This window comes from Rhagoletis pomonella, unplaced genomic scaffold (assembly GCF_013731165.1).
Source record: "Rhagoletis pomonella isolate Grant_MI unplaced genomic scaffold, Rhpom_1.0 Rhpom_scaffold_00004, whole genome shotgun sequence".
NCBI lineage: Eukaryota > Metazoa > Arthropoda > Insecta > Diptera > Tephritidae > Rhagoletis > Rhagoletis pomonella.
This window is the reverse complement of record NW_023458558.1, coordinates 45799955-45827087: the sequence shown is the minus strand read 5'-3', so window position 1 is coordinate 45827087 and position 27133 is coordinate 45799955. Positions and strand designations below refer to the sequence as shown.

General features: G+C 35.1%; 2 protein-coding genes across 2 annotated transcripts in view; one reads left to right on the top strand and one right to left on the bottom strand.

Annotated features, from left to right (window-relative positions):
* Nucleotides 1-4113, top strand: part of LOC118737637 (tissue inhibitor of metalloproteinase) — a 73024-nt gene extending 68911 nt beyond the window's left edge. The window contains exons 2-4 of the mRNA XM_036468282.1: nt 942-1027; nt 1142-1360; nt 3357-4113. Of these exons, the coding sequence (XP_036324175.1) occupies nt 942-1027; nt 1142-1360; nt 3357-3551 (500 nt within the window). The 3' untranslated portion in view covers nt 3552-4113. The remainder of the gene's footprint in view (nt 1-941; nt 1028-1141; nt 1361-3356) is intronic.
* The window catches only part of LOC118737635 (synapsin), a 113907-nt gene extending 91255 nt beyond the window's left edge, over nt 1-22652 (bottom strand). Inside the window, 7 exon segments of the mRNA XM_036468273.1 lie at nt 4174-4278; nt 4402-4545; nt 12447-12518; nt 12843-13003; nt 15347-15690; nt 16018-16094; nt 22560-22652. Coding sequence (XP_036324166.1) covers nt 4174-4278; nt 4402-4545; nt 12447-12518; nt 12843-13003; nt 15347-15566 — 702 coding nt within the window. The 5' untranslated portion in view covers nt 15567-15690; nt 16018-16094; nt 22560-22652.
* Nucleotides 22653-27133: the final 4481 nt, after the last annotated feature.

The window sequence follows — 27133 nt, the reverse complement described above, 5'->3', positions numbered from 1 at the left end:
TTTTTTTATAAAATTGCAATTATCTCTGAAAGTATTAGTCCTACATAATTAGAATCATAAGCTTTTTTTTGGAGAGCATTAAATTTGTGATCGAAGTAAGCTAAGAACAATTTTTCTTGAACACATTGAACTTTAATGAACCTAAGCGAGCCTAAGATATTGACCAACATTTGTTATCTTTCGCATAGATTGTTTGTAGAGCATAGCGAATCATATTTTTGCTATTAGCAATGAAAATTCTAAAAAGTGTATTTTCGACCCACGCGAATGTACACATACTACCAGCTACAAAACTGGCACTAGTTTTTATTACATTTAAATATTATTCGTACTTAGAGCTTTTTCTCACATATCAATACCCTTGTAACTAGTTAATGCTTATCGTTGTAGTTATTATCTTGTGAAGAAAGTTATTAATGTAAGGCACTGCCACATCGAAGTCACTTGAGAACTTAACGAGTATCAATTCGTTTATCTGTTATAATTCAATATTTTCATAGACAACAGAATTTTCTGGATTCATAAGCATGATTTAATAATACAAGTTTTGCTCAGAAAGCAGTTTTCTTGCTCCCCTCTTGACAAAATCGGCACTGTGTGGGTTCATGTGTGTGTGTGCAACGCTTTTATAAGGGAGTTAAGAAAGTAACACAACTCCGATGTCACTAGTGAGCACACCTTTAATTATTGAATCATGATTCATAATTACATACTAGTATATTTGCACAAATATGCATTAAGATGTATGCATGTATATGTACACACATACATATAAACATTCATAAACATGTTCTGGTGTACGGGGCGTATACTTGATAAATTAAGCAATTCATAAATTACGAAATATAATAATGCCCTTCATTTTTTAAGGTTCATGCTTATACATATGTATGCCATAAACTTAACTATATATTTTTTCATTTTCATTTTTACATTTACAGTTGTCATTATACGTGTTATGCGCAAATCCCACCGTCTGGTTCAAAACAACATTGCCTACAAAGTGGAAGTAAAGAAATCATATAAGGTAAGTCTTGAACCACCATTCAACTGTATAGATAAGTAATTGATCAATACAAGTATGCATGTATAGATTTCAAAACATCTTAGTCACTTATTAATACATATTTCTTCTTTTTAGATGAATGAATCCGGACAGAAGCTGCTAAAACACGGTCGCATAGTGACACCAAATTCTGAAGCTATGTGTGGCGTTAACTTGGATATTGGCAAGCTATACGTAATTGCTGGTCGTGGTCCATATTTGAATAGTTGCAGTTATGTAAAGGAATATCTGAAGATGTCGGTGGTAGAGAGGCGTGGCTTTGCTGGCGCCTATCGCAAGGGTTGTAAATGTGCGGTGAGTTTCTTGCAAGCCTTTGAGCTAACTTTCGCCATGAAAAAAAACCCTTTTTATAAAAATCAATTTATGCACTTAAGGGCAAGCTGAGGCCAATTACATAAAAAGAAGTGCATCAGAAGTCAATTTTGTTTATTGAATTGAACACTGCCAGCAGTTAAACGTAAATTAATTTCTTCTTACGTAACAAGCCTTTTAAAGGACTTGCCTTAGCTATTTTTCTGGACATTGAAGGTGCTTCCAACAACGCTCTACCAGATTGTTAAATCCCTGTTTCCGACAGTTTTTCGGTCCATTTTCTTAACAAGCTACCGAATTACGGATTTTTAGTTAGTTAGGGCGTTTTGTATTTTAGCGACGATGTGATTTAAGCCCTTTCAGTATTGCACAACCACATTTAAAACTCCTGTCGAATTCAGAAATATTTTAAGGATACGGCAGCTAAATATATAACGAGTGTGATATGAATAGACGAATTTGGCGAGGATAGGCACATCTATTTCAGTCTTAAACACATCCTACGGTGCGGGAGTACCACTAACTTGTCTTGTGACATAGTGTCTACTACATTGAACTAGGAAATAAACCATGGGCGGAAGGGCCAATTTGTAGAGCGGCTAGACAAAGGATGTAGTTGAATGGGACGATAAAGAAATCGAGAATGTGGAACCTCTGCAATTGCGCAGCCTTAGCTAAACTGAGACGACGATGTCTCGAATAATACTTTTTCCATGACTCCGGTCAGACTTAGGTTGGCCCCTCCTCTTAACGGCAGGCACATACTCTTATTGGCTCTCTTTAATTATTTTACTGGAGTGAAACTTTGACAAAAATTTGCAGTAAGCTGTCAAAGAAACCTTTAAGTTTTCCACATCAATGCAGGATTTATGCTGAAATTTGGTAGGTATGTCTAGTCAAACTAAACGGAGAAATTGTTTTCATGGAGCTGACCTTAGCACTTCAACGGTAGCCTTACTCTGAAAAAAGTTTAATGCACATTTTTGACTAATCTTCTGGCTGTTTGCTCATTATATGGCAGCACATGATCTTCATGGCCGGACCTAAGCACAGTCAGACAAAATTGCCCTGACACTCAAGAGTTCTAGGCATCTGTGCAAAAACACTTAAACGTTTGACTATTTACTCCATTTCTACTCTACAACACGGTTGAATACACGTACTCCCTAGCTTAAGTTCTGATGAACATACGAAATTCATTTATACCAAGATTCATGAGATTGCCTACTACTTATCAACTTACAGTAGTTCAAAATTGGCATTTTGAGTTCATAATTCACTGGAGCCTTTATTTGTTACTCAATTTGATAATGTTTTTTTTTTTTGATGAAAGCTAATAAAATTTGCAAGAGGCCAATTGAGCCCGATTTTTTAATTTTTGTTTGTTTGTGTTAAATTTTTTAGTGCAAAGTGCAAAAAAACAAACAATTTGAACAAACTCGACTAGTTGAAAACAAGTATAGGGTTCCCCCACACAAACAAAATTTCAGAAGAAAAATTTGAAATGTTATAAAAGTAATTTTCAATAAAATTAAAAAAAAAAATTTTTTTGTGGTTCTAGAAAAATATTGGGTATTTAAATAGTGTTATCGATCATTAAATTTTAATGTAATAAAGTGCAATTTGCAAATTGCTAAGAGGTCGCGTTGATTTTTAATAATATAACCAAAGCTTTTATTTCTCATTTAACATGCAGATGTGCTCGACAGCTTGCTCGAAATTTTAAACCATGTCTTAACGTTTCGACCTCTGTTTTAAATGTAAATATGTATGTAGTCGAATACTACATTTTGCTCAAGAGCAAAAAATCTTGAAAATTAATGTGACCATAAAAAATGTTGACCTTTTAATGCAAAATATTTGTAGGTCTTACAATTTGGAATAATCCTACTCAACGATTAATTTTTCAAACAAAAATATAAATATGTATTTATAATTAATTAATTTCGTTTCTTCCCTCTTCTTCAATTTTCCACAGGTTGAACCCTGTTTTGGCAACTACTGCTTGGAAGAACGCCAATCTGCCACCGCCTGCAAATGGTCACCGTTTGCCAAATGCGAAACAGATTTTAGCGCTTGCATCCCATCACACTACCGCACACCTGAAGGCATTATCTCCAAGTGCCATTGGCGAAGTACGCCGGCATATAAAAAATGCATGGCCGATCCATAAAGGACAGCCAAAGGAAAGGAAAATGCGATAAGGAAATCTTAAGAAATCGTAACAGCGCGAAATAAGAGGGCACATTGTTTTTGTAACAAGCATAGAATGATAGAGAGTTGTATAGTACATATTTTTATGTTTGACTTTCAATTAAAGAAAATTGCTGTTAGTAATTCGTAGCTTATGTATGTATGTAGGTGTCGTTTATCATATACTATACATAATTATTTATTTAATATTAACACAAAAAGATAAAGTTAACAAGTTTGTATGTATTGTTGTTACTATGTACGCGGTGAATTACCATTTTTACCATTTCATTGTAATTTTATTTTAAGAGTCCTTTCATTATTTTCATTTTTTACGGTTATTAATTTTTAATTAGCTTCCCTTACGAGTTCGATTTACACATAAATATCTCATTACGTATGCAAGCTTCATTTTCATTCACTGTTCAGAGTTTTATTTTCACCTAATTAGAACTTTAATGTATGTACATAAATATATGATTAACTGTTATTTGTATTTATTGTAATAAAGCCACATTCGTAATTGTACAAATACTCCAACACACTTGGCATTTTAATTACATATTGCAAATATTTGATAATCAAATTTTAAATGCACTTACCAAATCCCTGGCATTGGGGAAGAAGGTTTGTTCAATCAAAGGAAAGGCGTCACGTCCCAAGCGACGCTGCAACTGCAACAAATGCGCAAATACCCAAGGTTTGTCCTACAATGCAAAACGAAAATCAAATTGGAAATTTGAAAACATGGAAAATATGAGGGAAATTTAATATTTATTATTAACTATTTGTTTTTTTTTTTTGTTAATCGTAAATAATTTATAACTTACTTGAAATTGATAAATTGAATGCAAAGAATTAATGCTGGGCACTCCGCCATACTTTAATCCAATTAAAGTCGAGCGGTAATCATTGGAACCATCGCGTGGCGGTTGGCGTATCAGCACAAAATCCGGTCGGAACGAGCGTGCCACCTGGTGGGAAAGTAAAATGGGAGAAATGTTTGTTTAGTTTTTGAACATTTTGTTTTTATAAATGTATGCACATTAGGGAGGTCCAAAATAAGTAAAGTCGGAATATTAATGCTCTCCCCCTTAGGATTGTTCTAAATCTAAAAAAAAGTATACCCCTATTCAACCATTTTTTAATATTACAAATTTTTTATTCATGCCCCCATTGCATTTTCTGGCGTTTGTGAGGATTTTGGCGGACCTACTAAATGTAGCTACTATGAAACAATTATTAAATAAATAATTGGGTATTATTATTGGGAATTTCCTGAAGAGAAACAGAGTTTTTTGATCGAAAAATATTGTTATTTAAGAATTCTATACCATTTTTACCAAAAGTTGTTTTTTTCCTGATATAAAATATATGGAAAACTTTGGGCGCTTTGTGCGACCTCTCATTATTTTTTGATTTTGAAATAAAAAATTGGGGTATAATTTTCGATATAGAACAAGCCCTGGGGGTTGCCACTTCATCAAAATTTGTTATACTACAATATCCAAGTAAAAAGGCCCAAAATAAAATAAAACCATTTTTTTCTGTCCTTCCAAAATACAGATATATATTTTTTCTTTAATATTAAACGTTAAAAAATTGCAATATTTTAAATTCGGGTAAAAAAATTAATTTTCTATACATTTGTTTGCATTTGTGCATATACACGCAGTGTCAAATGTTAGTGTACACCTTGTTCTAATATAATATTCACAATTATGCTCATGACAATTTGTTTTCATTAATTACACAGGTTTACAAAGAAAAAGATTTCTGCATATTGAACCAAACAAAACCTCTATATCCCCATGGTATTCGACGCCCTGAATACGAATCCGAGGTCTGTTTGTCTCCATCGCGTCACTTTCGAGGTCATTTGAAGGCCAAGTAGAGAAAAGTTCGTTGGAAAACCTGAAAATTCAATACAATTCTTCTGAATTTGACCTTGTTATGACCTCTAGACAACTTTGAAGCGCGTCGAATACCATAGGAATACATATAGAGGTTTGGTTCAATATGCAGAAACTTTTTTTTTGTAAACCTGTGTTAATTATGAAAATATATGTAGTTCATTCTATAATATAATCCATATATATCAAAGCTTCATACTTTATATAAAGTTCATAAAAATTTAAAAAATTTTTATCAAAATTTCAAAATAATTTTTTTCAGAATTTCTAGACGCGCAACACCCTCCATTAAAAAATATCTAAAAAGCAACGGTAATTTTTAGAGACTTGAAACTTGCAAATTGTTTTACTATAATTAAACGGGCTATAAAACTGCATACTCGAAAATTTACTAGAAATGCATTGTCAGAATTCCACTTAACAGAGCAGCTGCAGCGAGTGCTGCATATTTCAAACGAACGGATAGCTGTAGTTGCTTGAAAAAGGTCCAAAACAAATAAAAAAGGCCCATAGGCCCAAAAGGAGAAAAAAGGCCCATATTTGGTACAATAGTACCAAAGTGGCAACGGTGGGTGAGAACATAAAAATTCCGACTTTACTTTTTCAAATGCATTTTGTACCATCCTAATTTACATATGTATGTATGTATATAATTTGCATGCACGAATGTTTATTGCAGCCATGCCAGCGCTGGGTATGCCTGATTTAATGTTCCCCTTGAGAAAATCTATTTCGCTCATTTGACACGAATAACACCGGTCTGCGAAATTTTGGGAGCATGTGGGCAATTAATAGTGATAGTTCCACCTAAAAGCTTAGTATAGTTCCCTCAAAAAGCTTACTGTGGGGCAAGTATGTATTCTATGAATATCCCATTCCGTTTACAAATAAAAATATTACAAAAAAAACTTATATTTGTGACTATGAAATATGGATATGTAAAATGCGTTTTGGTCAAAAGATTCTTTTAAGATAAAAGAGATATCTTCACTTTTGACGTACAATAATTGTTCTGATTTTTTATTTTTTTTTTATATCATGATCGGTAATATATGTATTACAAATATATGTATGTGCATTAGAGTAGTCTAAAAACACATAGAAAAGTAATTTTGTTTTTTTCCAATCACGAAATATTTATTTTTAGCGACTCACAGTGTGGCGACTAGAAGAAGCTAGGTGGACAAAAGTCAATATTAAATTGCAAATCTAATAATGGTGTCGCTACACGAGCAATACTCCAAAAGTAACATCAATGCAAATTATTTTCGTAAAATATTAGTAAATAAGCAATAGTTAGGCGTTAATGTTAGTTTATCAGCTGCTGTTGCTTATTTACGAAATTGTATCGAAACAGAAGATCTTGTGAAATTAAATTTTTTATTGGTCAGCCACACAGTTCCTTTCAATGTCGCTGTGACCCGGAACCCAAATAAGCCTAATTCAAAAGTATTGCGACGCGACCGAAACAGAGAGCAGACATTCCTCCAACGAACTCAAGGCCCTGATAGCCACTTGGCTATCTCACTTCCCTGGCTGTTATAACGCGCCTTAGCAGTAAGGCTACCGCCTCCGTAATGGCAGCTTATTCCGCCTGGAATACACGCAGAAGTCCGGGAACCTAAACTTAGTGCTGATGGTAAGCTCTCGACAAAAGACTCCACCACCAACCCCGTCGTCCAGTTTAGATCCATTCGTAAAGAAGTTCGCCGCATCCCTCCTCCAGAAGTTCCGCCCGACCCTCTTCTCCCTTGGGGGAAAGTGTACAGAGAAGAGACTCCTCGGAACCATATTGGTAGCGTAGTAATCCGAACGATCAGGGATGAAATCGAAGCCCCCTAGAACTCCAGAGTGTCCAGTCCCTAAGTTGGCCAGCCAATCGGTTTCCCTGAGTCTAATAGCCTGCAATTTCGACGGGCACTACGTTCACCATTGCGTTCAGTGCTAATGTGGGGGCGGTCCGCAGTGCCCCACTAATACCAATCAATGCAGGCCGTTATACACGTTCCAGCTGCCTAGCTAGTGTAGCCTTTTCCAGTAAGTTCCACCAGACTAGGGTGCCATAAAAATTATTGGCTTGACTACGGTCTGTAGAGTCAATAGACAACTTTAGGCGAGATACCCCATCTCTTGCCAACAGCTCCCCTACTTCAATATAAGGCCACTGATACCTTCCTTGCCCTTTCCTCGATGTTTGGCCTCCACAACAACTTCCGGTCTAGGATAAAACCCAAGTACTTGACCCTTTCAGACAGCTGTAAGCCCAGACCTTCAACTGAGGGAAGAATAGCGGCGGAGAGTTTGTATTTTCTTGTGAATAAGACCAATAATGTCTTACTGGGGTTGACGGCGATGCCATTTTTGGCCGCCCAGTTAGTAACTATGTTAAGGTACTATTCAGTCAGTTCATACAGTGGACCTGGTATTTACCTCGTCGATGACTTCGGCCTTTAGTCTGTATTTGCATGCGGTTAGAGGTATGCCCGAATTTTGAGCAGAATTGACTTCAGATATTCATTTCCGACCCTCTCCTCTCCGACTCGTTGGCTATGCAGTTTTCAGAAATGTCCCTGTGTCCACTCGTTCCTTCATGGCTCTAATGAAACTTTCTGACCTTTTTTGGTAATTATATCTTAAGTTAGATTAGGTTGAAGTGGCTGATGGTGGGCACACTAGCATACTTAGGCTCTTAATCGGGTTCATTGTGGTACCACAAAGGTTCTCATTTAACCCTGCCTTCCTCCTATACAAACTTGTATGAGAAATTGAATTTTTTGTATCCAGATGTATCCACCTTTCACTTGCTTCTGAGAAGAAAATTTCTTGTAAATTGTGATTGCATATGAATGGCATGCCCAATCTCTCCCAAGACGGCGAAAATGAGAGGGAAGTGCCATGAGCCTCATAATTTCTCAGATTCACTGATTGTGCGTTCAATGTTGACCCCGGTTGATGTCTTTAATCGTGGAACCTTGCACATTCTGGTAAATAGTACAAGCTCACTTTTGTTTGGGTTAACTCCTAGGCCTAGGTTTTTGTTGGTCCACTTTTTCAGCCTCCTTAGATTTGTCTGCATAACATCGGATAGTGTTTGTGTGAATTTCGCATTTACGACTATTGCAAGGTCGTCATCGATCGCAATTACAGTTCTCTTTTATAAGCTGTTTAACACTGGGTGTGTCACATTGAACCCTTTAAAGTAATTTCTGGTAAGCGTACTATAAATCTGAAGTCAGGTTTCGAAAACAAAGTTTATGAATATTTGTAAACAAGGATTTTATTTCCATGGAACTATAAAATAAATCCATAAAAAAAATATTTATAGAAGGACCGATGGTCCAAACCGCGGTTAGTTACCGAGTGGCACCAGGCACCTCTAAAACCTCAGCTACAGCTACCCCCATTTTCAATCAAATTGCAGATCTCAGATGATTCCTTTTTCTGGCCGGGCTGGTGCGTGCAAGCTGGATATCCATTGCATGGAATGCATGCACACGTACACACGCGCGCAGTTGTTAGTACCAGTCTAATCAACAATTATGCGTTTTTGTATAGTGCGTCCACTTTCGGTATGAAGGTCGCCGGCGCTAATGAATTACTTAGAAATTTATGCGTGCCTAATGTGTGCTTAGCGTGCAAAGAGCTTCAGTTGAATGCGTCTGCATTGGTACAAGTGCTTTGTACCATAAAACCATTTGAGCTTGAAGAAGCACACATGGGATTGGGTTAAGTGGATGTAAGGAAATCTTACAATTTTTATTTGCATACGTATATTGCCTAAGCGGTAACCTCAGTAACATTTAGATATCTTCATGTCTCTCACATATCTATTTTTTCATTTGTTGGAAATTATATGCTTGAAATTCTTGATTCGCCTAATTCTACAAGCTAAACCATACTGGGTCTCTAAAGTAGCGTAATTGGCTTTTGTTTTGGAAGTACATTTTTTAACCCTTAGACTATGTCTGTCAGACGCTTGAGAAAAGTTAAGCCTACACTTTTTGACGTCCTTTACACATTTTGGAAAACTGTTAAATGTCTTTCTGTGTCAATATATCAATATATCTTGTAAGTACATATGTACGTATAACAAATATTTGGGTTGTTCAAAGTTTTGAATTTCAGACCATACCAAAAATGCTTGAGATGAAAAGTTCTTCTATCTAGCCATAAATAAACTGCAGGCTGCAGCTACTTGTGAAAAGGAACCAATTGGCAAGGCAGAAGTGAAAACTCACATTGCCTTTGTGCCAATTGGTATTGGCTCAGATGCTTTATTCAATTACACAGGGCAACACCGATCTTGATGCTGCAAATGTTAAGGCAGTTTTTGATATACCTTTTTATTCTGATTACGATCCCGTAAATATCCATCATTTCATTTGCCAAGAAATCGCGTTTTCGGCAATATTTGAGAAGTTCTAGCAAATAAGCAAAAAGTGATGGAACCTTCTACTAAGGCTTAAATTAAAGTTTGAACTCTTGATCATCTCTGCACCTTGACTTGATGGTCAAAAAAACACTGGGAAATTGTGCTATTAAAAAAAATTGTGTCAAAATCAGTTTCGGCTGTTCAAAAAATTGCTATAAGTGACCTTTGGGGTCAAGGTGCAGGAATGGTATTTTCAGGGATTGTAGTCGAAAGTTCATTAACCTAAGTGGAAGGTTGTATCACCTTTTGTTTCTTTGCCAGTGCTTTTCAAATATGTGAAAGACGCGATGGAAACCTCATACTTACAGATTCGCAATCAGTACAAAAAAGGCTATAAAAAATTGCTTTAACACTTTCCGCATAAATAGCTTCCCCTTTTTGAATATTCAATATACCAGTTCTCTCATGCCAGGAGGTATATTAGGTTTACTAACTTAACAGCATAGATTGATCGTAAAGGAGCGCAATACTGTCTCACATACACCAGACAAGGCCGAGAAATATCACGATCTCTGAACTTGTGAACCATTTATTAGCGGAAGCTGGAAAAATGGTACAATAGCACAGTGTGGCGACAAGAGAAAACTAGTTGGGCAAAATTATTTTATGAGTGTTTTAGATAAATAAGATCGTAACTAAAAAAAATGCTCTAGGGCCAGGGTCGGAAATAACCCGTTGACCCAAAGAAAAATATTTTTTTTTTTTGATACATTTCCAAACTATTTATGAGAGAATCTTTCTAGCATTATGTAGCCGAAGATTTTGTGCAAGGTTGCAGGCATAGAAAAACAAAGGGTATTGTTTTAAACAATCATCTTTTATTTTATTATTATTTTCTTGCAACCCTTCATAGCCAGAAGATAGCAACTAGCAGATTATTGCTCGCTAAAATTTACCATTTTCACTTTAAAATTTATAACAAGTTTCTCTGTTCACTTTGAAGCACTCTTTGCTTAGTTTAAAATCATTTTAAGCGTTAGTTGGGCTTATAATAGGATTCATTAAAAAGCACTAAAAGAACGTTAATAACTATATTTAAGTCTGATTTGAGTCATATTTTTAGTAATTAACCACAGTAACTATTCTCCATAAGAATTCTAGTTCACTGTTACAAATTGTATATAAGATACTAGTAAAATCCTTAAACTTCCATCTTCATACAAAAAAACTGGCAATACACAGGGCCAGGGAAGGTACTCGTGAAACGTTATCAGAGCAGCTGGGGCGCCATTGATCGCTTGTGGTACACTCTTGGATAGATGGGCCTCATGTTAGCTGAGCAAGCGCTGGACGAATACCGCGGCATGCGTGATCGCAAGGTCCTTTTGGCCGAGGGTGGACCGGGGACGGTCGAGGGCACTCCTCACACTCACAAAACCACCGTTCTCACTTCTGGTGGGGGTTTTAACGGGTCACTGTCCTATCTGTATTCAAGCAGTAAGACTGAACATTCTACCGGACCCCTTATGTGGCAGTTGCCTGGTAGAGGACGAGGTGGAATCACCTCAACACTACCTTCTTAAGAGCCCAGCGTTTGTGAGGCTAAGGTTGAAGTACTTTGGCTCTACCTTTCTAAATAGCCCCGAGGAGCACTGGGGCATTGAGATTAGCCGGATTCGAAAATTCATAATCGGCTCGGGGCGTTTCATCGATAAAGTTGAGGGTGCCGTCCAAAATTGTGGTATCACAAAGGACGATCTCAAATTGTGTAAGTGAGCTATGGTTACACGGGGCTGCAACCTTACCTAAGCTAACCTAACCAAACCTACCACACAAAATTTATCCGTCAAATATGATTCCAGCCATTGCAGAAAGGTGAAGTGCGGCACTCTCACAAACACATACCTTAGAGAAGTCTATATAAATACAATCGACTTGGAGCCCTTTCTAAAATCAGACATACAGAATTCATTATTCACTATTTAAGTGAAATTTTATTAAAAAAAAGGCCTTTGAACAATTCTTGTGACTCACACACACACCTACTCTTATCCTAAATTGAATAGGCTATATTTAATTCAAGCGAATTTGAAGACTTAAAAAAAAATCCGTATTCACTGCGAGCTTGGAAAATAGATCTAAAAAATAATTAATCCAGTGTATGTAAATTACTATAACTTACTCGCCTATACATGTTTCCCACATGGTTATACGCTCGTTTGGACACAAGTACCTATTTAGTATATGTATGCAAATACATGCGCTTGAGTACCTACACTGCAGCGACGAGTATAACAAAAAGTAAAATCCAAAGCCAAATAGCAATCCAAGTTCACAAAGGCTCAGGCTAGACGGGCTGACGTAGGGCTGTATTCATATGCCTGAGTATATGTATTGTGTACATATAAAGTGCCAACATTGACTTAACTTGGTCAACAGGGAGCAATTAAAATGAGAACATGCATATAACAAACACACACTGACACATATGTACGTATGTACATATGCATCCGATACAATGTTTGTGCTGATAAATGGCCTGATGCGGCATTGCCAACTAAATCAATGTAGCTGTAGTACAGTTACTCACCCTGGTACCGCCACGGTAGACAGCCATGGAAATGATGGGTCCAGTTTCAGCGCTGGCAGTGAGCGAAATATCCTGTAAAAATTTAATGCATAAAAATATTAAATAAACCAATTAAAACTAATGTGTCGATAAAAAGTAAGTAAGTAGTCTACGCTTCATAGTAGAAACGGCAAACGCGAGTGCACGATTTGTGCCGAGTACAAATTGTTTTTAAATTTTTAATGCAAAAGGTCAAATGTGAAGGTGCCAACAAAGTAAAAACAAAATTTAAAATAAAAAGTAACAGCATGAGTAAACAATGTTTCGGTAATGGTGATGGCAAGCATGTTAGGCAAAACTAAATATTTTACTTAGTTTATCCCTATTTACTACTACATAACTGCTGTGTCTACTCACCCGGAATTCTGCCTGCTCTACGCGTATGTCGAAGTCGCCATGCAGGCGCTTGCCACGGAAATACTTCGACCAGTCGGTGTTTTGGTCGTCGAGTACGAGCAACGTGAAGTATTTGTCCTTGTTGAAGGCCGGCGCTCGGGTGGCGCTCTGCACCGCAGCACCTGTATGTATTTATGAATTTTTAATGAGACTTTTACTAGTGGTGTTTGTGGGGTTTATAGAGGCAGTTGTATTGCTCGTTGGTAAATTATTTTTACAAATTTACATATGTATGTATGTATGTAAATTGACGCGAAGAAAAAACGTGAAGTTTTATGGTATTAAACTCTTTTAATGATCGCAAAAGTTTTGATGTTTTAACTTTCATTTTTTTATGTTGCAACTAGGATGCAGAGGCATACATTAAAAGTTTATTCCAGTTGAAGGGTATTCAATTGCGTTGGGGAAGTGAGAAAATGGAAAAAAAAAATCACTCATCTTATTAAGAAATCTCGCAAGAAAAAGATTCTAGAAAATATTGAATTGCACGCTGCACGTGTTTGAATACAACTTGAACGATTATAACAGCTTTCATTAGAAAATCCTACGCTCTACCTTTTTACCTAATTAATGAAATGAAGCTCTTTATTTACTTGTTTGCTAGAAAGAATTTTCGATTTGAAAATTTTTTCCCCATTTTACTTTAGTTTAATAAGGAAAATGCGTGAATGTTGAATATTAAACTGCAATTTATTTGCCCGTTGCATCTGTCAAAGTCATAAACATACATACATCATATTAAAAAATGTATAATGTTAAGTTTTTTTGTGCTCTTCTATGCGATTAAAGTACATAACGAAATTTCAAGTGTCGGATTGTGGGTAATCCACTATTCGTGAAAAGTAAGTTTTTATATATACATATGAAAATTTGCGCTCGTTTATTACACTAATCGACAAGGAATCCGACCTGTGGCATTTGACCAACACTTCTTATTAAAAGTTTAACGGTTAAAGCAGATATGAAGTGACAACATAAATAAATATAAGAGTTTTTGAGATGAAGCCCCATTTCATTGTTTTTTTTTTTTGAATTTTTAAATATATACTGGTTATGTAAGCAGAAAAATTTTTGCGTAAAAAGGGTCTTGTTAGGTGGCGCCAGGGTTGAGATATTTTGTAAATCCGTATTTGCGCTCCGATTTGGTTCGAATTCGGAGTATGTAGTTGAAACATAATAAATAAAAGATTACCAAAAAATTTCCCTGAATTGGCCCTGAAGTCAAAATACAAAGTATGTTCGACCTTAAATGCATGTTTTATTTGCGTCAAAAGTTCATTTAAAAACAATGTTTACAAAAATATAACGATGGAATTGTATGTCACGTCACGCCACGTTATGTAAAGTTTCAGAATGTTTAAAAGAAGTTGCATAAATTAAGAAACCTCTAAAAACAACTAAATATAGTTACTTCAAATCATATTAAAATAAGTTTCATGAAAAAAGCCTCCACAATCCGAAGAGTTTTGTGATTTGGTAAGAAAAGAAAACATCAACTTCCATTTTTGTCACGTAACGTCACCCTCTTTAATTGTGTATATTTAAGGACCATGCGGTTCGATTATTTTCATTTTTCATTTATCGGCTAAATATAGAGCTAATTATGCGCTACACACAAGGGTCCAAAAAAAGTAAAAGAAAACAAAAGTTTTTCCTTGTTTGTATCTCATTGAAACCTACGACTGTTACGTATGCGACGTATGGAAATACCCCATATGTAAATTAATTAATAAATGCTTACGCGTATTGTTGCTATTAAAAGCAACAAAGTCTTTTTCTAAAGTGTTTTTCTGAAGGTTTGGATGGTTATTAATATTCTCGATTGGTCTAGGATACCCTATATATATAGTACAATCATGCGTATTACGTATGTATGTTTTTTTAATAAAAACTTATTTTTAACAAAAAATGCTTTAAAACTAAATTAAACACTCAAAATTTCATTGAATTCTAAAAAACTAGACTAAAGTCCATAAGATATGTTTTTTGCAAGGGGACCTTTAACCCCTCAAGAATTACTATCAACCTGTCTAACACCCTGTATAGGTTTTCTTAAAAGTGAATCGTAATCATTCTATAAATGAGGAGATCTCTTACAAGACGTTAACAGTGTTTTTTAGATGTTGCAAGATTTTAAGGGGAAACCCAACCAAATTTTACATAAATAAATTCTGTGGTATAATAAGGGGTTCACAAGACGTTTCAAGCGTCGTAGTGTCTTAAAGTTGTAAAACTTTTCAATGTAAGATAACAGTTAAAATGGTTTTCGAGATTTTACAAGGGCTTAATAAGAGCTAATAATAAATTTTCTATTCGCTTAAGACATTGTGATGCAGTTAAAATTCCCCTTTATCCATTATTTCGCATTGAAAAATTTTACGAATTCAAGATTTTCCAACGCCTAAGGCGTCTTGTGAATCCTCTAATTGTAAAAACACGAATAAGAAATTGTAAAATTTATTTACCCAATATGGAAGCGCCTTGATCACGCGCTGCGCCCGTCAAACTCTGCACCCGCTGTAGCAAACTTTCACGCGATTTCGCTGGGCTAGTTGGAGCGCTAACGCCGCGTGGCAGAGCTGGTGCCGCTTGCTTGCCACCACCAAAACTCAACGATAGCTCCGGGCCACCAGCACCAGCACCAGCACCGGCTGCGGGCACACCTGGCGCCGGCGGCGGTGGCATGTTCGGTGGGCCGCCACTGCTAATTGGCGGCTTCGTTGGTTGATCCTGAATGGGCCGCGCAGCAGGCGGCAGTTGACTGGGATCGACATCGTCATGCTCGGAAGACAAATCTCCCGAGCTAAATCTATATGGTTTGCAAAATATTTTCGTTTGCATGTGTGTGTTTATGTGTTGGTGCGTGGTGAAAGTGTTTTTGGTATGTAAATGTAGCAGCGAGTGAAGTTGCAGGTATTTACATAGCGTTGGTGGATTTGTTTTTATTTTTTTGTATTTTTTTTTTAGTTTGTTAGGTAAAATTTTTTAGAGTAACATTGCAGTAGATTAAAAAGGATACAAATATAAAAATGAAAGAAGAAAATGGAGAGAACATATGGAATTTTAAATTAGTGCTATTCGTTGCTACTGTGCAGACGCCTTAAGTGCGTCTGCTTTGGATTTTTAAGGCTTTTACCTTCGCTTCAGGAAATTAACATTGGAAGTAAAGCTTGATTTGAACGATGAGAAATTCAGGGTGCTGGTTTTAGGCTCCTGCAGAGAGGCCAGCAAATCGTATGTAATTCGGACGCGTGAAATAGAAGGAGATAAAATGCGAAAGTTGCTTTTTATTACCCGATGGTAACTCAAAGGAGTGAGTAACATATAGAGTGAGTGATTGTTTTATACTATTCTTGTCTTAATACATATCACATTTTGTGGCAAATTATCTTTAAGCTAAAACTCAAATTCATCTTCAGTGGCAAAAAGTGTATGCAAGGCATTTTAAAATTGTATATAAAGGCATAAACAAAAATCTAAGCTTTATTATAAGTTTATAATTTAGTTACGTAAACGCAAGGAAATAATATATTGCAGTTCTATGAAAAACAATATAATTATAAACTTTGCACAGACATGTCATGTAAAAGTGTTATTCAATGTGCAATAAATTAATCAGCTGTGCATTCAACAAAAACTTGCTAAGCACTTTTTTTGTTAACCCCAATATTAAGGCAGGGTTTACAGGGGAATTCTGGCAACTGTCTTTCAACTCACAACAGTCTTTCTAAAAATAAAAGTCTCGCAACTACCTTCGAAGCTCTTTACTTTTTTTGGAAAGACTAGTTGAAAGATAAAGATCTGCTAATGAGATGGTCTTAGCGTTATGCTGTGCGACTTATAGCAATACGTTTTTTTTTTTTATTAAAAAATATGTATGTATGTATGTATACTTGCTTATATTTTTCTTTTTTTTTCAGCTCAAGAAAAACGAAAAATTCATATAAAATTACTCGTAAGAAATGGAAAAGAAATTTTCTTCTATCAAAATTTCTTAAATCTGATTTCAGCTCTCAGCAGAAAAAAGTGCTCGCATATTTATTTCTTGAAGAAAATTTATATCAAAAACAAAGTGCGCTTTCAAGCAACAGAAATAATAAAAAATATTTCTTGTGCTTTTTGCCGTTAGTTGAATTCTAAGCTTAAAACATTGAAAAAATAAAAATAAATTAAATAAAAAAAAATAAAAAAAACTTAGTCAAATCAAAATTTTGCAAAAATAAATAAGATAATAAATAAACAAGAAAATGTAAAAATTTAAACAAAATTACATAAGAAAAAGAAAAAAAATAAATCAATTAAATAAAAAAAAAATATTTTTGAAATTAAATCAAAAAATTAAAAGGAAATAAAATAAAAAAATAATATCCTAAAAATTAAATTAAATAAAAAATATTTTTTAATTTTTGAAACAATAAAGTCTATAACCATAATGAAAATTATGTATTCCGAAAAAAACAAAAGTAAACTCTCAAAATAGCTTTTCACCACGAGTGGTGAATGATAGAGCTTTTTTTCTAAGACGTTTGTATTAGAATAACAAAAGTCTTTCCCACTGTCTTGTTATTTGTCTTATGAAGACTTTTTACTCTCGTTTTTTTAATAGATATAACTATCCCTCTGGCATCAAAGTGGTACATATTTAAGATTTTATGCTCTATCTTTATCTACATATTTGTGCAAATGCAAAACATCTTAGACGTGCTGGTTCAGCGCTTTATTCAGCAACAATGGTATACGCGTTCAAAATACAAAAAAAATATATATATATACTTTTGTTGTTGAACAGTTTAAATTTAAAGAAGTAGTGGTAGTAAAGTCGTGTAAGGCGCAAATTTTACATTTTCTGCAATGAATTAAGATGCTAATTACGCTCAAACTCTCATACATATAAATAGATTTTTTTTCTTGATGCATTAACAGGCAAGCAAGTTTGTATTGCATTAAAATGTGCAAAGCATAGCGGATACTATCTTCAAAAGTGACACAACCAAAAATTTATAATTTTTGAAGTTATGCACTAAAAATGTATACAGCGCTTTTATTTACCTCTAAGCTAAAGCTCGAGCAAATTGTTGCTATAATTTGTTTGAAAAACCTAAAATAAAGGCTCACTTGCCGATATGATAAGCATGTGCTAGTAGTTTTTCGCATTTTCTGACGAACGTGTAATTTTGAGTTGCGTCACTTAGGAAGATCGCGTGCGATATGTTAAATATTTTCTCAGTCAAGTGCGAGTACAAATTGAATGCAGAGTAGTGATTTAACGAGACAAACTTTTCCTTGTTAAGGAGATGGTTAAGGCAATTAAAAATTATTAATTTCCGAGTTAAAGCATTTCATATACATACATACCTACATACATACATATAGGAAGCAAAAACTGAGTAACAGCGCATTTGCTAACAATTATAATGAGGTTGCTATGCTAAAAGTACACTAAAAATGTTTTTTTTTTCCTGCCAACTATTAGCCAGCTTACGTAATTTGAACCAAAAAATGTAGTTTTGCGATGCAACCACCGTATTATTGGCAGAAGCTTAATGACTTTAACCTATACTAGTACACTGTGTTATACATGGCGTATGATGAACTTTTACGTTTTGTATTTTTCACTTCAAATGAAATTTTCACGCTGAAGGATGGTAAAAATCGTAAAAACTATTGACTGAAGGAACTTCTTTGCATAAGCATCCATTTGATTGTAGCTACATACTTAAAATTTCATATGCTTTAAAGGGTTGATTAGTAAATTTTTCTATAAATTTTCATTGTTGTATATAATACAATAATTATTCATATACAAATATGTAAATATTTCTTTTGTAAGTGATAGAGCGAAAGGGAGAAAGATGAGAGAATTTGAAGTGAAGTGAAATGTGGGGAATTTTATGGATTTCATGGATGAGAATTTGCGCGATTTATTTTTTTTTGTTTTTTTTTTGTTTTTACCTTTTCTGAAAAGTTGTTATCGAATTTTTCTTGCATCACTGCTACTTAAAATAAAAAAGAAAATTAAATAAACGTGCAAGCCGACAAAGTGCAGTAAAATTATTTAAAATAAAATAGTTAAGCAAGTAAAAAGTTATATACACAAAGTCATGTGTACACATAGGTAGAATAACTTTTAATGGGCACTTGCACAGGCAGATGAGACAATGTTAAATAATCGTTATATATGTATGTATCCGATGCACATTCGTGTGAATGTAAGTATGAAGTCCAAAGTTAAATAATATAAATAAATTGCAAATCGTTTGTCATAAAATAATGAGACGGGAAAAAAATTATAAACTTTCTATTTGACTTTGGCACGTAAGCATGCCGTGCGCAGCCAACATTGTCCTTAGTCTCTTACTTAATGTTTTCACAAATAAATAACGAGATCGTCTGCATGGCTTTGCTACATTTACTCAACTAAGCCAATCGAGCGTGCAATAACAACAACTCCAGTAGCAGCAGCAGCATCATCATCATCATCAGTACTCTAGAACAGTGGTTCTTAACCTTCTAGTGATGAGGGACCTTTTGAAAAAAATTCTGTCCTCCACGGACCACCAATATTTTGTGGGAATTACGAGTATATAGTAAGTGTAAACTAGTAAAGGGTTACCAGCAGTATTTAAAATTTTGTTTACGAAAATTTTACTTTACAATGATAAATATGTACATATATTATTTTGGGGCGATTTTTTTACTGCATACCCTTTACTACTCGAAGCAAAACGCAAATCGGTGGTTGTTTTGAAATATTAGAAGCGCCGAGCACCCCTGCTCGTCCAGAGGTGTCAATGAAGACAAAGTAAGATGGCGTAAATTTTGTTTCGAGTTCAAAAATATTCAAGATTATTCCCTGGCCCGAATGCAACTTTTACTATTTTGTTGCATTTCCAATCACTTCAATCAGGCAGCTTAAAAACATTAGGGCTGTTCAGGATATTGTGGAAATGGTCTTGGATGTGCAGTCTGGAATTGCATTTGCAAATTTTATGCTTGTTGCCATGTCAGTCGTTTGCATTTTATTGTTGTGAATTTACAAATGCACCGAATATCCAAATGCAAGAACAGTGCTACTGATAATAAAAGGATTGCATCAGTTTACGTATACTTTTACCCGCGCAGTCTAGAAGATAGCGATTGAATTAGTTATTTAAGTTGTTCAAATGGAAAATAATGTTCTATTGTGTTTCTCCTTTAAACTCAGCACACTGCTCGACAATAATTCACACGTTAACTCGGACTTAATCCGGATCAACCGCATCTAATTCCCGAGTTGATCCGGATCAACGCTGCTGTCTGCTTATGCTTTTAATGGCATCAAAGCATTCTGCGTTTTTCTTTTATGCTGTGACTTCGAGGTCCACTTCGGGCGTTTCGTATAACCACCGATTGTCTGCGGACTACCGGTTAAGAACCACTGCTCTTTAAGAACAATCCTCATTTACTCTTTGAGGCAAGAAAAATATTATTACAAGAAAATTAGTGTACTCTATTAGTATTGCCATTGAATAGAGGTCATTGGTGACGTTCCAAGCGCATCATTTTTAGACCCATAAGCAGTTCATGCACCTACATATACACACACTTGTATATACCGGTGCCTCTGACGCAAGTAGGCTGACATTTTTGTGGTTACCACCGGCGGGCACTCGCTTAGTTAGTTAGATGGTAATGTGCCTGACGTGACTAACATGAGTAACTATTTGTTGGCATTGAAATAGTAACTAAATATGTGCACATACATGTATGTGTAGGTAACTTTTTTGCACAGAGTGAAAAATCAATTCTATTTAAGGCTCAGTTACTCTCGACTTAACTTAACTTACGTCAACTTATCTAGAAGCGAACAAATTTTATTTTTGTATTTTCTTTTTCTGCTGGTTGTCACTTTGCCGCCTATAAGCCTCATCAAAAAATTTCTGAACAAAAATATATTCCGTTGGCTAATATATTAGGTTACGTTACGTAAATTAAGTCTAGACTCTAGAGTAACTGAACCCTTACGTAGGTTTTGGGAAAATACTTGATTTTTCTAAAGATGAAATTTAACTTCTATTTTTTTAGTCAAAGAGAAACGTTGAAATTGTATTGCTATTTTTTTATTGTAACCGTTTAAGTTAAACACATTTTATTGCTACGTATAAACTAGATATTTGTCATTTCGTATATGAATTATAGCGAAATGTGCATGTAAATATCGAAATATTTTTTTTTTTGAAAAACAGTTGTGACTAGGGTGAAAGCATAAAAAATTGCATTTTTCTCTCTGAGATTTTTTGAAATTAAAACATGTACATACAAAAAATTTAAGCAAAATTTTAATTGTTGTTTTTGACCAAAAAAATAAGTCAGAGTTTAACTTTTATATTGTACCCAAAAAAGTCAAATTTTAATTTTGTTTACTGGGAAAATATATAAATTTCAATTTAACTGTTATTTTTTACTGAAAAATGTCGGTGAAAAAAAATCTTGTCCGACATTTTAAATTGAAATTTCGAATATAACTATTACTTTCGATCCCTCCCATATAACCAAAAAATGTATACAAATAAAATATAAAGACTTGTTTACACTACATGACCTGTATATAAAATAAAGGACATGAAATATATGTCTTTTTCGAATGACCAGTCCATAGAGACAACTTCTCAGCCAATCATTCACAAGAATATTGGGAAAACGAGCGTTGACGCTGCCCTCGTCAATGCAGGACAGTGGCATAAGAAATGCTCTACGCTTTCGATTTCCTCCACATCAGGGCAGCTAGCACACTAATCGTTTGACTGCATACCCATTCTAGGGGCGTCGGTTCCCATCAGGCAGTGCCCGGTGAGAACTTTAATTAAATATCGGAGCAGTGGACGCTCCAAGCGGAAGGGGTTGCATATTTCGTTTCATGGCCGGGGTTAGTATTGATTGCGTACTATCAGTGAAGAGGCAGAATTTTATCGAAAATTCTATGTACTCGCTCTGATAAAACTATTAAAAAAATAGGACGAACTTAAATTTTTTAGCTTTTTCTTTTGTCTACTATGCCCGAGCAATAAGTAAGGTAAGCGAGGTAATGCTTATAACTGCTCCCAATACCAAATTTAAGAACCTTTTCTTATGATTGAAAGTTCTATTTTAAAAATGTCAGTGTCCTTGATGGTTAGACATACCTAAGGCTAACTCATTTGCAACTCTCACAAAGGTTTCCATTCAGCCTTAACACTTTAATATTTGCTTTAAAGATGAGGCTGCTGCTAGAACCGTTGTGCATTTTTTGACAATCATTTTAGTTTATTGAGCACCAATTGCAATTACACACAATCTTGAAGGATATTCGTAAAATATTGAAAGTTAAAAACTACTAAATAACAACTGAAAATATTTGCTAAAAAATTAAATCAAATTATAATATAAACTGATTTTTGCCAGCAAACCCTCAAAAAGGCGGCAATTAATCAAACTTGAAATTTAACTCAGACACATTAATCATAAAATAAAGACGAATGTTAGATTTAAAAAACTTCCACGAGTTGATAGCAGACCTTGTGCAAGTGCAAGTGATTTGTGATAAATGAGTGCAAGTGCGCATATTTAAGTAGTTGTGTGTGAGTGAGTTATAGTCGAGTGTGTGTGTATGTATGTATTTATGTACATATGTAGGTAAATGCATGGCTGTTGGAAACTTACCGGTGACGGGGCGCAGTATCGCCCACACCCAGCAGTTGCTATAGCGCTAATATTGACAGAGAGATGCGATTTAACCGAACAGTGCCGTGCTGTTCAGTACAGGACGCTTTGTACACGCGCGCTCTACTGTTTCACTGCCTGGATGTTTGTAAATGAAAAATGTCTGCGTCACCTTTTTGAACCTTAATAGGCGCGTGTGCGGGTATTTTAATCTACGTATTCGCAGAACACACACAAGTGTTGATTAAATGTGTAGAATTCCCAGTCGACGGCACAGGACTCGTTACTATAGCTTCTGCGCTTTCATTAACTATTCGGTATGAAGCCGTTGAAAAATCAAACGCGAACGCTGAAAAAAATTTATTAAACGAAATATAGGGAGATTAATTATATTGTTTTCTATGGAAAATATTAAAATGCATAAATCTTGCTCCTATAAATTTGTATTGTATGATAACAGGTTGTAGAAGAAATTCAAATTATGAACATAACTAATACAACTTTATGTACATATAACGCTCGTGCCTTTTTGCAGACAAAATCTGGTATACTGAGTGTTGCCACCGACAAATTTTTTTTCCTACCGAAACTAACCAAATCCTACAAAAAACTTTTCTGACTTTAAAATTTTTTTTTATGTCAAGTTTATTAAAAATTTGTTTCAACCGGAAGGTCTACCGCAAAAAAAAATTTAAGTCATTATCAGGGAACGGATTTTTAGGACTTAAAAACCTATAAAAAAGGCAAAATAAAATAGCGAAATAGGCTGGAAAAGGCAAAATAAAATAACGAAAAAGGCAGGAAAAGGCACTAGCTATTGCAAAAAAGGCAAAAAAAGGCAACACAAAATAGCGAAAAAGGCAGGAAAAGGCACTAGGTATTACAAAAAAAGCAAAATAAGGCACTAAAAAAAAAGACAGAAAATACGAAGAACAATCAAAAAATACATTTATTTTAGAAATGTTTATATTACAAGTAAAAAGAGAAAAATTATGAACTAGTTTCATTATATGAAAAATTTGTACTTTGAATCTTTGACTATTTTATCCTTTCGAGTTTTTAGCTCATAAAACTTTAATCTGTATAGTTGTAGTAACATTGAACCATAAGATGCATTTTGAAGTTTTCTGGCAGCATTTTCATTCGATTTTCGCGAAGAAAAGCCTTGAATTTACTAAATGTGTGCTCGACGTAAGTTGATACAAGTGGAGTCCAATTTAAATATGGGACGTTTGAAACGTTCATATTATCAGGAATAAGGGCGTTTTCCTCGCCCTTTGCAATTTTATCCACACCCCTTATTGTCTCCAAGCCTACGTTAGCTGAGAAAACGGCTTTGAATTTTTCCTACACCAATTTGCGCTTCCTGCGCTTCTATAAGCCGCATGGGCATGTGTATATTTTTTAATCTTAAAAAAAATTTTAAATGCTATAATTACTTTTTTAAAGGTAGAAAAGGCAAAAAAAGGCAAATATCTTAAAAAATGCAAAAAAAAAGCAAATATCTTAAAAAAGGCAAAAAAAGGCAACATCAAATTTGTTTATATGGAATCAGGGAAAGCTAAATCGTGGACATTCTTAATCGAATATACTCTATCTCTTTAGCAGAAAAAAAGGCAATTTCCATAAAATCCGTTCCCTGGTCATTATATATCTATATAGTTATGGGCCAATTTCTCTGCTTTAAAAAAAAAAAATCGTGTCTACACTCAAAAAAAATTTTGTTTAAATTTGCGCATATTAAGATAGGAAACCAGTTTCCGCTCTTAATGAATGAAAATTTACACACCGTGACCGTAAAATACGTAAAACTGTCTTGCTAGGTGGCGCTAAGGTCGAGATATTTTGAAAACCCATACTTATGGTCGGATTTGGTTCGAATTTGGCGTATGTAGTTGAAACATAATAAATCATAGATCTCCAAAAAATTTTGCCTGAACTGGCGCTGAAGTCAAAATGTGTTCTGCGCTTTCCTCCATCAGTCCACAAAGCCTGCAGTCCGTGTGTACAGAAAACCCCATTTAATTCAAATAGTACCTTAAATTCCCGTTTCCCGACAATTAACCAGGCTCTCCCGGCTAAGCCTAAGGAGTCTTTCGGGGTTCCTCCTGGAAGGATGTATGGGTCTCTTTGATTGTCTCATTCCCTTTTACTTCCGCCAGTGTGCAGCAATCTGAGATCCTTCCTAGCTTCTATGTAGTACTGCAGTATACTGCGAAAAGGCCCGGGACCATGCCAGCGGATTTATTCTCCCGCTTTGCGAGATAGTCGGCTCTTTCGTTGTCTTCATGTCCTGTAACGAACCACAGCGCTATTGTGAGCTTCCAGGCGGTTCGAAAGAGCTTCACTCCTGTCCACACAGCTTTGATGCCATTTTAAAATAGCCTAACCATCCGACGTAATATTTATTCTGGTCCCATTTTTGCTTTTACGAAGACATTAGAGAACAGAGACTTCGATTGCAAAGAATTCCGCCTAGAAAAATGCGTGCGAAAATTTTTTTAAATCGGATAACGGAAAGACGTGCCTCAAAGGCTCCAAAGTTCAGCAAATTCATGGAACTTTTCACAAAGCGGTCAATATTTTGCCTATAAGTTAGTGGGAAATTTATTATATTTTAATGGCACTTGATAAAGTTTTGTCCCCCGATGTCAAAAATAGCTACAGTATTTTAAACCTCCCCATCTTTTAAAGTTATTGAGTTTTTTTTTGGGAAAACGCCGTCAGGCCTTTTGAAAAATCCAACATGGCATCTCAAATATGGCATCCCAACTAACCATAAATTAGATTTTGCTTTACAAATTTTTTTGCCACCTCAGAACCCAACACTAAAAGAGAAAAGTTCCCTACAACTTTGGCATTGTTATTCGCACTTTTTGCTAATTATTTACAATAAAAAATTATTATTTTTTTTTTAAGTTTGTATAAAGATAAGTGGGAAATTAAATTTTCTATAAATTTGTGTACAACCGTTATGTACGAAAAATGCAAAACGTTGACTGAACACATTGAAAACGACCAGCTACGGGCCACAGCCTGCAATTTGTTATCTTCATTATCTAAACGCTTTGTCGATAGCGACATGATTTCTTTGAACGCAGCAGCGACATCTTAGATTTGTATGAGTTTGACGAAAATGAAGAAGAGAAAATAATTATCTACATAAGAATACGTGGGAAAATAATTTGATAGCTGTGGTCCATAGCTCGTCGTTTTCATTGTGATCGGGCTATCAGTATTAAAAGAAATTGTATCTATGTATACCTCGGTGAGTTGCATGTGACTTTTCTTTCATAGTACTATGAATATATGAAGCATAAGATATCCACAATTAAATACAATATGCTGAATATTCTAAATAAGAAGAATAACTTCCGTGAGTTTAGTAGTAGGATCATCCAGAAATGGCTTGAGAAACTCCTAGTGACCCCGAAGATCTACACTTTTCATGCTGATCGTATTTGGAAGCCGTAGGGCGCTCCATCAGGCCTCTTTTTCATTAAGAGTAGATAAAAGAGGAATGACACCAAGGACATCGGTTGGAGAGGTGCTCATAGCTCCTGTTCCGTTTCGTAGTATCTCAATTTAAAAAATAATTATTTATTGAACCAGTTTTCCATAAAAATAAAGAAGTTCCTGGTACTATGTGTAGCTGGTGTACACTCCGAGACAAAATGATACGATCCAACAAAAGCTATGTACATATGTACTATACATATGTAAATCCAAATTTCTAGCTTTATACAAAAATTAGAAAAATGAAACAAGTTGCACAGCGACAATTTTCTAGTTTGAAGTGTCTAAAAATACCCCCATTTTTTGACAATTACTTCGGACATTGCAATCCACAACAATAGTCAGCCAACATCTCTCTCTCAGACTCCAATCGGGACCGAAGTTTATATTTGATATCCTCGACTTTAGTAGTACCGATTTGGGTATTAAATGAAAAAAATAATAATTTTTTGAGTTCATAGAGGCATCTGGCCATTGATCCCTGTGCAACACGCCTTAACCGTTCCCAATTGGGACCAAAATTTATATGTGATACCTGTGACCGTTGTATTGCCGATTGAGGTGGTGAGACTGAAAAAAATCGTTGATTTGATTTTAAGGACTACACCAATGTATATACAAACATCATCATAAAACACGAAAATTAGTTATTCGGCTTGTAGAGGCGGAGCATATTCTCTAAGATAAAATTTAAGCTTATCTCCATTGCTTTTGATATAGACTCCAGATCCTGACTCAGTGTCCGGAACTTAGTCTCTGAGAACTTAACATTGTATAAGGTCCTCAGTAATGGGCATGGTGGCACTTCAATAAGTATACTTGTCTAGATCACTATCAGCAGACATGCCCCACCTAATATCATACCAACATAATTTTTTGCTTTACTGCCTGCAATGGCCTGTACGGCGTTCTTACGTATAGGGGTGCAAAGTTAACGTAAAAGTAAAACATTACGCATACGCACTGGTATACGCCAAAGCTGAAAAATATTTTAGGTAATTCGTCTTTCTTTAGCTAATGTTTATTATTCTCATTCAAAAGAATCCTTCATAAGTAAA